We start from the raw sequence: 10,939 nt of genomic DNA, 5'->3' as shown, positions 1-10,939 counted from the left end.
AAAGATAGCTGAGGTAAGTGTATCTCTGTGCTGCCTTGATATTGACATGTGGCTATGCACAGCTACGGGCTGTCCCATCATGTTTACCTAATAGATTCCCGATTTGGAACATCCGCACTAACAACCCTGCCGTATGTACATGAATCATAACCCCATGAAGACCACAAGGCAATTTGCTTCCTAATAGATTTGCCTTCAAATATGTGTACATCTATTTTCCATCATGCAGCTTTCCATGTACTTACCGGGTATGGATCCTCGAGAAGGTACAGATTTATGGCTGTCATCGTTGAGAGCTATTGCAGATAAAAAATCTTTACCAGTCCGATTTCCAACTCGATAAGTAAATATATTGTTGCTCCATCTACAATATAAGTACTTGTATGTGAAGACGAGTGTCTCATGAAGTAAATCATGTTGCCTTTGTCGTTAGATCATGACGCTGGCACTTTGCTGAAGCCTATAAAGTACGATGCACATTTGGATCGGGAATCTATTAGGAACACTGGCACAGTCAGCAGCTCCGTGTAGCAACAAGTCCAAATCTAAATTGTTTTAAGGGGGCAGCACTGAGATAGGGTTACTACAGCGATATGGTAAACCACAGGTAATAAGTCAACAATTAAACTTCTGAAATGGAGCCCTTTTATGAAGTCAATAAGTCCATGGAACACTAGAGGTAGCTGCTGATCATGGCATAATGCTGGGTATCTTTGTCAAGGTGCATGGTCAGATTGCTTCCAGGTATTGTTTTGTTAATTTTGTTCTTTTGTGCGTCACTGTTTACATTGCTTTTTTCCAGGACAAAGATTTATTACAATAGAATTTTACATTTCTCATTTGTTTGGAACTATGACGAACTGAGGTGATGGTTGGCACAGTTTTATTAGAAACCTCACCTTCTTCAGCACGTTTTCCAGGCCTACTTGGAATCAAGTTGGATGATTTCATCAACACCCAGAAAGTATCTCGATGCGTTAATTATTATTTGACTTGGTGAAAAAATTCAAAATTAATCCATCTTCTTTAACGATAATGTATCCCAACTTGGTAAAATGTGCGTACATGTTTCTATGAATTGCAACTTCGGTCTGATATGAAGAGTGGTTGGTTTTAGTTTGGGTAGCTTCATACAGAGAGAGTTGAATCCATATAAGCATAGAGCGCTAGAGATGCTCATCCAAGCTAGATACTTTGGAACTGAAGGCTATGTGTGTATTTATTTTGTTTCTAGCTGTTATCGCAGTTACCCACAATCTCTACCACGGTAAATATGTCGCCCACCTCGTATGTCTGTGTCACTGTCCGTCGTCCGTCAGTCTCTCTCACTGGATCTACTGCACTATGTCATAGACAGACCATGCATTACAGCCACAGACAATCACTCTACACAGTACTCCTATGTTTGCTCTCAGAAACTAGGTGTTCCTATGTTGGAATGCAGGAAATACGTTCCCTTTAAATTCTGAATTTCTTGTCTTTAAAAAGTTATAATTTAGATTTCAAGTTGAAAAATAGCTATCCAAAGTTTCATAAGTATCATCCAAATTCACAAAAACATCACTTCTGGTAAAGTTAAGATGTCACCATGACAACCTGTCATGTTTAAGTGTGATAACTGTTCGTTCTGATAGGACAGTGTCCACTTTCTTAGCAACCCACATCTTTTTTTAAACCAATTTCTAAAACGTAATCCCTGTGCCCTGTAACAAACAACTTTTACACCATTTCGAAATTATTATTTTTTATATCCCAGTAACATTTTGCATATATTTAATACTAACATAGCTTAAAGTATGGAATATATTGCAATCACATCACAGATGTATGCAACTTGTCACAGATGTAAGCAATGTGTCAAATATGTATGCTATGTGTCACACATGTACCCAGTGTATATGAAGGTTAGATCCAGGTATGCCGTGTCTATGATATCTTGTAGCATCCAGACCCAGGTGTCAGAACAGGCTGAGTAGATGATCATATCAGAACATGGCATTTCAGAAAACATCCCCTCCTCCCCTGAATCCCAAATCCCCTCTCATTTTTCAGTCGGTCTCATTTGTTCACCCCTGAATCCCAAAGACTACTTAACACAATTCTTAAAATTCACTCTACGAAGGCAGAATCCAGATCGCAGACGAAAAACTTTCAAACTCATTCCTAGCTCATGAAAGGGTATGATTTGAAATTGAATGACTGAGAAAAATATTTTAAAAATAGAATACATACCGGTAAAGGGAATTATTATGTACCTTATATTTTGTTAAATGTTGAATATACGTACCAAATAGATTTTATTTGCGTCCCAAATTCCCTTTAAATAGACCCTTGAATCCCATGTACAAAAGGACGTCTCTTTCTTGACTCCATTATATTGCTAGCATTATTGGTATTCATTATGGAGCTGTCAATCCTGGCCTGGGCAGATATGGTTTGATATGATGATCTACTGAGCCTGCATCTTACTCAGTTCCTAGAGTTAGCAGATGCAACACACTGTGACAGTTGATTTGGTCATGTCTAGGATTAGTGTAGTCAGTTGTATACACAGTGTTAAACTAGTTAATGAAATGTCATAACTACAGCCTGTTAGTTGTCACTGTGTGGCAAATCTGCTCCACAATGTTTTCTGTTGCCTGTTTTACAAAGCAAATGTCGGAAATTGCACAATGGGCTTTTTCCTGTTTAACGATCACAAGAATTCATTTTTTTTGAGAGCTCTGTGAAGTAAGAATTGTGTTTGCATCCTTTTACTCAGGAAGGAACAAAATGTATTTCCTCTGAATGTGTATAGCATGATGACATTTGCTTTGAAAAATGGCAGCAGAATGACAAGTAATATGATTCCAACTGGGTTAGCCATAGACTTCTGGATCTGTGGTATATACTGTGAATCTACCACCCTGTCTGGTGTATATATACAAGGGGAAATAATTCATCACACTCTGGCTTCTGAGCAAACAGTCAAGACTGTTGAATCTGTCATCCAGAAATATTTGAAACATGTTCTCAAACAGAAGATTGCACCTCCAACAAATTTCTTTTATCAGTGAAGATAGATGACAGTTTCTTTTCACATAGTTGTCAAGATCCGATGTTTATCAAACATGTAGTGCTATCAAATACGCAAACAACAATGTTTGGCATGGGGCATCTTTGCAGAAGAGTCCCAAGGAAATACATTTATGTTGCAACTGTTTAAAGTGCATGGAATACAATCAAAATTAATCCGGACAGGTGAGTTATGTAGACTTGTGATGCTGTATCTTGTTTGAAAACAGGATTTTCAGAGAGGAACAAATCTTATATACGTTGAAAAAACAGCTTCAGCATCTGATTTTCACTTGTGGGCTATTGTTTAAGAACATATTTCTCCCTTGTACAACACCAGATGGGGATATAAAACGTGGGATGGTCTGGGAAATTTTCTTAATCATTGTCAAAGAGCACTTTAACAAACAGCACAGCATAATGATTGGGAGAGTTTCACAGAGGGCATGCCCAGGTTACAAATTGACAACTTGTAGTCCTAGATGTACTTCCTTCAGTATGTAACCATGGTAACTGTCTTAGAGAACATGTAGCGACTCTGTGATGTCATCAAGAAAGATGCATGTCTATCTATTGTATATAACAGGAAATTGTTCCATCAAAGCAGTGTTGGTACAGAAATATGGATATCTATCTATGGAGAGAAATATTCGAGAAAGTTAACTCAAATTTGCTACATAGTGTGACCGTGTCTAAATCTTCATCTCTTTAGATGATACGTCCATTGTCACAAGCAACCAGCCTGAGCACCATGTTTTATATAATTATCTCCCCTAACTTTTGAAAAAGATAGATGCAACTATACTTTTTTTAGAAACAAGGAAGAAAAGCAAACAAACCATCCCATTTAGTTCCATCTCCAGCACTGTTTTGTGAGTTATTAACCAAATGATTTCTGTTGTACTTAACTACCATGATGACCTTGACCTTTAGATGTTGGTGGCCGGGAACTCTAATTACCATCAGTGTTGTTCTAACATGACACTGTTACTAATACAACATGGCTGTGCCCTGGAGGTGCCCAAATGTACGACAACATGTAAAGTTATTTCTTGTGGCTGCGATTTGATTCAGAATTCAACCCTGTCAAGATCCGGGTTAAAATTGGTCTTCAGCAACCCATGCTCACCTCAAGAGGCCACTATCAGGTTCAGATGGTCAGGCTTGTTGACTTGGTTGATGTATCCCATTTGTGTAGATGGATGCTCATGATGTCATGACTGGATTTTCTGGTCCAGACTCTATGAGGTGGAATATTGCTGAGTGTGGGGTTTGACAGCAAGCAAACAAATGACATGTCCACGGAGTGATGTTGAAGTGGATCTCCATTGATACCCATTGATACCCAATGATACCCTCTGACATGTCGGTGGGGATTCCAAGTATCTGATGTTTGTCTTAAGCACTTCTAAACCTGGGATCTTTCTGATACTATGGCTCTAGCTGGCGTGGATATTTGCTCATGCTGTCAACCACTGGTTTTCCTGTGTGAAATTCAGTTACTGGATGTTGTCATATAGCTGAAATACTTCAGCGAAAAACAACATTCACTCTCTCACTCACTCTGAAATGTGCAAATGCTTCATTAAACTCTAAAGTTTGATGTGAGGTGAAATGGGGTTTAGCGTCGTGTTCAAGATTGTTTTACTTATATCAACATACATGCATGAGTGTGTATGGCTGCTTGTACTACTAGTCCAGATTAAAACTGGTTTTACAGTGCCCGCCCACTGAGATACCATGCCACAGTATAACATGGATACTCCACTCAGACACAGTGTACAGACTGAGCTGACTAGTCCTTGTTTTATTCCCTTGATGCAGAGAACCGGGCAAGGCAACAACAAGTACCATATGACATGGCCAAGGACGCGAACCATTGACTTTCCATTCTCCAGGCGGACGCTCTGTCCACTAGGCCACAGGGCAGTCATAAAGTCAGAATACAAACCACAGTTGACAAATATGCTTGTGTAAATGTTAATTTGACTTAACATGCAACTATACATTAATGTCAACTGTCCACGAGGATGGATTAATGTCTTGATAACATGGTGCTCTGTAATATGGAAGACTACAGTTTACTTGACAAATAACGAAATCAATTTCTATTACATGAAGTTCAGGCTATGAATTCTAAGCGAGAACAGTATGTGACAACTATTTGGTACGACTTTGTTTACAAGGTGCAATTAGAGAGTGAGTATTGTTATTGTGCCAGAAGCTGTAAATCAAGCCATGGGGTCATCGGAGTGTTGCTGCACAATATCAACACTTGACTTCACAAGTAGGCGGGTCAGGTTGACTTCCTCAACCCTGTCCTCACACTGGTGTAAGAGGCTACTTAACATTCCCTGCGTTCTCACCAGTGTTTTCTGCATGTTGTCCATAACAGAACATTACATTGTCCTTAGGCTCGCAGTGGGTTTTTTTTGCCTGGAATTATTTTTTGTTGATTTAATGTGTTACATTTGCAGGATATGCTTTACTTTTCCTAAGCAAGTGTCCAGGTTTGATATTTGATGGACTGAGGCACCATTCACTGGACATTTAATCAATGCCTGGGATATTTATTTACATTTTTGCTGTGCTCAGTAAATGCTGTTTACGATCTACTGATTAATTTAACTGACCGGTGGAGATCCGGGGTAGAATAGGTCTTCAGCAACCCATTCTTGCCCTAAACGGCAACTATGCTTGTCATAAGAGGTGACTAACGGGATCGGGTGGTCAGGCTCACTGACTTTGTTGATGGATGTCATCGTATCCCAACTGCATGGATTGATGCTTGTGATGTCAATCACTGGATTGTCTGGTCCAGACTTGATTATTTACAGATCGCTGTCATATAGCTGGAATATTGCTGAGTGCGGTCTTAAACAACAAACAGAACAAAAAGATTAATTTAAGTATTTCATCTGATAACATTTTGTAATGAAACAGTATAGACAGCTTAATCGCTGTCTCGTGCTTACAAATGAGTAAGTGGAATACCAAAACGGTTTTAGGTGGTTATAAACAGCAGTGGTAGAAATTGCATGCTGTGGTATGCTTTGGTATTGCATGCGTGCATGTTGAGGGTTATCAGTGGTAGATGCTAGTATGAGGTCCCTTGACCTCGTTGTGGCATTGTCATTAATACAGTTGTCCTTTACGAATGATGATGGTGATGATGATGTGCGGTCATTTCAGTGACATACAGCCATATCATTGTATATGAATTGTGACCTGCCATGAAATTAACATTGAGTAATTTTGTGTAACATGGCATGATCCCACAGATAAAGAACGCAAATTTAGCAGCTTATTTCGCTTTGCTTAATGAACATGTAGAGTATTGTTATGTGAATGACATGCTTTGTGGTAAATACAAAATGTTTTGTTAGAAATGATTTGTTAAAGATACTTGTGACATATCTGCTTGATGGTGGGCGTTTACATGGATATTGACCAGTTTAGAGTGAGATATGACTGGTTTGATTGTCTTCAGGTGGATGACCCAAAGGAAGACTTCAGTGACCTGCCTCCCAATCAGCGTCGGAAGAAGCTGCAGCAGAAGATTGATGCAATCAAGAAGGAAATGGCCAAAGAACAGGCAGAGAGGTACTCTAGGGTTGTGGGAGGGTGGTAGTCCTTGGGGGTAAGACAGACAGAAAGGTACTGTAGGGTTGTGGGAGGGTGGTAGTCCTTGGGGGTAAGACAGGCAGAGAGGTAATGTAGTGTTGTGGGAGGGTGGTAGTCCTTGGGGGTAAGACAGGCAGAGAGGAACTGTAGGGTTGTGGGAGGGTGGTAGTCCTTGGGGGTAGCACAGACAGAGAGGAACTGTAGAGTTGTGGGAGGGTGGTAGTCCTTGGGGGTAGCACAGACAGAGAGGAACTGTAGGGCTGTGGGAGGGTGGTAGTCCTTGGGGGTAGGACAGGCAGAGAGGAACTGTAGAGTTGTGGGAGGGTGGTAGTCCTTGGGGGTAAGACAGGCAGAGAGGTAATGTAGAGTTGTGGGAAGGTGGTAGTCCTTGGGGGTAGGACAGGCAGAGAGGAACTGTAGAGTTGTGGGAGGGTGGTAGTCCTTGGGGGTAAGACAGGCAGAGAGGTAATGTAGAGTTGTGGGAGGGTGGTAGTCCTTGGGGGTAAGACAGGCAGAGAGGTAATGTAGAGTTGTGGGAGGGTGGTAGTCCTTGGGGGTAGGACAGGCAGAGAGGAACTGTAGGGTTGTGGGAGGGTGGTAGTCCTTGGGGGTAAGACAGGCAGAGAGGAACTGTAGGGCTGTGGGAGGGGGGTAGTCCTTGGGGGTAGGACAGGCAGAGAGGAACTGTAGAGTTGTGGGAGGGTGGTAGTCCTTGGGGGTAGGACAGGCAGAGAGGAACTGTAGAGTTGTGGGAGGGTGGTAGTCCTTGGGGGTAAGACAGGCAGAGAGGTAATGTAGAGTTGTGGGAGGGTGGTAGTCCTTGGGGGTAAGACAGGCAGAGAGGTAATGTAGAGTTGTGGGAGGGTGGTAGTCCTTGGGGGTAAGACAGGCAGAGAGGTAATGTAGAGTTGTGGGAGGGTGGTAGTCCTTGGGGGTAGGACAGGCAGAGAGGTAATGTAGGGTTGTGGGAGGGTGGTAGTCCTTGGGGGTAGGACAGACAGAGGTAATGTAGAGTTAAACTGTTACAGGGATAGCTTTGTTTCAACTTGAGATTATATAGGACTTGCTGTTACAGAGATAGCTTTGTTTCAACTTGAGATTATATAGCACTTGCTGTTACAGGGATAGCTTTGTTTCAACTTGAGATTATATAGCACTTGCTGTTACAGGGATAGCTTTGTTTCAACTTGAGATTATATAGCACTTGCTGTTACAGGGATAGCTTTGTTTCAACTTGAGATTATATAGGACTTGCTGTTACAGGGATAGCTCTAATTCAGCTTGAGATTATGTGGGACTTGCCTGTACAGGGATAGCTATAGTTCAACTTGAGATTACATGGGACTTGCCTTTACAGGGATACCTTGAGATTACAGTGAAACACTGTTGTGTCAAACTTACTGTTGTCTCAAAGTAAAAGCATTGCCCCTGCATGTTCCTTCTTTATTTATCATTTTCGGTTGTGTGGAACCTCAGTATTGACATAGGTCTCTCAACTCCAACACAACGGTGTTTGACTGTATACATGGCTTGCTGTTACAGGGAAGGCATGTTGAAGATGAAAGATGTTTATGCAAACAACCCGGCTCTAGGAGATCCAAGTACCTTAGATAAGAAAATAGAAGAAAATGCTCAAAAGATAGATGATCTACGGCAAGATCTGCAAAAGTTTGAGGTGAGTGAAAACACGTTGATGCCATTTAAACAATATGATTCCAAGTACAGACATGGGGGGCAGGTGGACACACAGACACGTCAGTTAGATCACTCTCGTCAATCAGTAGGTCCTGAAACATATAACATTATACTGGAGAGTTCTTAAGGATTGTCGTATGAATACTTCCGACAATATGTTTGGAAAATACTGGTGTATATTGGGTTTTTCAAAATCATGCATATTTTCATCTTGTTGGCAAAATGTACATCAGTGACAACTCCAGTTGAAATTATGAAATTAGCATCTGATTCCTGTGATCGAAGAAGCCAATTTATTCACGACCAGCCTCCTGTATAGGATCTGTCTATTACGTTTGTGTTGTGGCCAGAGTAACATCCAACAAAATGGTGGACTGCTACAAAGTTGTCAAAAAACTGCAGGGGAAGTGTGATGTATGTGACCTTTTTTAGTATTTTGTTACATGAATCATTATTGCAATTTATGGCTATAGAAAAGGCCAATACCCATCACTACTGACTACGTAAATCTACCTACTGTTTTCGTAGAGATGAATTGCTTGCTGAAATTAGTTGTTTGGATAAACAAGTGTCCGGCAATAATGAGTTTCATGTTCAACATTGTCCCTGAATTATTTCCAGGCTATCGAGGTTCCACGAAAGTCAGCATTCAACTTACTAGGTAGTGTGGACATATTGAGTGATGAAATGAGTGTTTGTGTTATGTGTTCCAGAATTATCTAGGTGAGGCTGATGGTAAACATCGGCGCCACAGTACGTCTAACGAGTCGCTGTCCCCAAGTGTGTCAGATGGCAGTACCCCAGCCAGTCAACAGCAGGTCTCCGAGCCAGGAACACCAAACCTGCAGCATAATGTGTATGCGTAAGTATATGCTGTCCGTGTCTGTCACATCATGGTGCTGTGGGGGCACGGGGTGCCCAGTCGTCTAAGGTGCCGCAGTTTGCCGTGGGTTTTGAATCCTGGTTCGCCCTGGTAATGTTTCTAGATTTGTAAGCAGCACACCCGAGCTTGTGGGTTTCACCAAAGTGGTAACTTCTGAGACCTGAATCACTTCGGTCTTTCCTCCTGACTTGAAGTGACATCACAAGTGGAATAAGTGATGTCACGACCGGAACCAATACCGGAAGTGACGTCATAGATGACACTTTTATGACCTTTGAGAGACCGGAAATGACATCTAGAAAGGAAATGAAGTCATTTAGACCCGAAATGACCTGCCTCTGCACATGGAAGAGGTCGTCCAGAGTGCTATTAGGGATACGACTAATGATGTATAGTTGACAGTGAGGAGGACTTCTGATGAAAATCTGATTGTTTAGTTTTAGTGTGGTCGCAGCCTGAATACAATATTATGGCAGTGATGTAATAGAGGTAGTATTCCAAGAATTATCAACAATAACAATTGTTTTGATGTTGATACAAATGTTACTCTGAATATTTGCAATGTTCATTTCACATCCATAGAAAACAAACATCTAGCTGAACCTTACATATGATATGTACCTCTGATATTTATGTTTCTGTGTGGAAACTTCACTGTATCGTAATATGAAACTGCCTCCCACTCACTGCTAACGTCTCATACTGACCTTCTGTTTCAGGCCTATTGATGGAGATGAGGAGGGGGAGGATGAGTTTGAAACGTTTCCTATCATCGGAACCTGTCGGGCATTATATCCTTTTGATGGTGAGTTCTACAACTGTAGCAAAGCCCATGCCAACTTTCATCACAACATCCGTACCAAAGTAGCTTGATGCTGATTTATCTTTATGTACACGTGTTGACCATCTGTCATTAGACAGCAGAAAACACAGTCCTCCTAAATAAGACCGCCTCCATGGTCTTGTTGAAACAGCATCTGCCCGGAGACGTCATGCCAATAGACGTTAAAAGAAGGTAGTTGTTTTTGTCCTGCCTGACACTCAGTAGTTTGGGGACAAGACAAGGACTGGTTGGCTCGGAGTCAGTATACTGTGTCTGAGTGGAGTGTCCATGTTGAACTGCAGCATGGTTTCTCAGTGGGCTATCACTATAAGACCGGCAATAGTTCGGACTAATACAGGAAGACACGCACACGCATGCACGTCGCTATATAAGTGCAATAGTCTTTAACATGACATTACCCCCATTTCACTTTACATTACCTCTCCCAAATAAACTCACCCTGTTGCTGTGGTTTTCAGGAAGCAGCGAAGGGTCGATCTCCATGCTGGAGAATGAAGAGTTCAACATCATAGAGGCTGACCAGGGCGACGGGTGGACGCGGGTCAAGCGGGACGATACCTCCGAGGGCTTCGTGCCGACATCCTACATAGAGGTCCACCTGTACGATCAGGATCAAGTCTAGCACACCATATAGCATTACTCTAGTTCACAGACCTGAAAGATGTCACTGTCGGTTGTTAAAACGAGATCTCCAGGATGCAAGCTGCTGATTGAGTGTCGTGTTTCATAACCAGGAGAACATTGAGGTGTCTGCAGCGGGCAAATCCCACTAGTGTTTGGAACAGACCGTCTCCATAGTTCCTTCATCAAGCCATGCTAGAAAATGCACCGTCCTGTTT

General features: G+C 41.7%; 2 protein-coding genes across 2 annotated transcripts; one reads left to right on the top strand and one right to left on the bottom strand.

The window, feature by feature from the left end:
- Nucleotides 1-6,585: 6,585 nt before the first annotated feature.
- On the bottom strand, nucleotides 6,586-8,112 carry LOC139458552 (uncharacterized). Its single transcript, XM_071239982.1, has 2 exons — nucleotides 8,080-8,112; nucleotides 6,586-7,659 (listed from the first exon to the last, which is right to left on the bottom strand). The coding sequence occupies exons 1-2, from the start codon at nucleotides 8,110-8,112 to the stop codon at nucleotides 6,586-6,588; spliced, it is 1,107 nt and encodes a 368-aa protein (XP_071096083.1).
- A 115-nt stretch (nucleotides 8,113-8,227) lies between these two features.
- Nucleotides 8,228-10,722, top strand: LOC139458551 (formin-binding protein 1-like). Its single transcript, XM_071239981.1, has 4 exons — nucleotides 8,228-8,353; nucleotides 9,087-9,235; nucleotides 9,976-10,061; nucleotides 10,559-10,722. The coding sequence occupies exons 1-4, from the start codon at nucleotides 8,228-8,230 to the stop codon at nucleotides 10,720-10,722; spliced, it is 525 nt and encodes a 174-aa protein (XP_071096082.1).
- Nucleotides 10,723-10,939: the final 217 nt, after the last annotated feature.

Source organism: Haliotis cracherodii, unplaced genomic scaffold (genome assembly GCF_022045235.1).
Source record: "Haliotis cracherodii isolate W230 unplaced genomic scaffold, xgHalCrac1.p SCAF_13, whole genome shotgun sequence".
Lineage (NCBI taxonomy): Eukaryota > Metazoa > Mollusca > Gastropoda > Lepetellida > Haliotidae > Haliotis > Haliotis cracherodii.
Note: the sequence above shows the minus strand (reverse complement) of the source record. Positions and strands in the feature narration are given on the sequence as shown.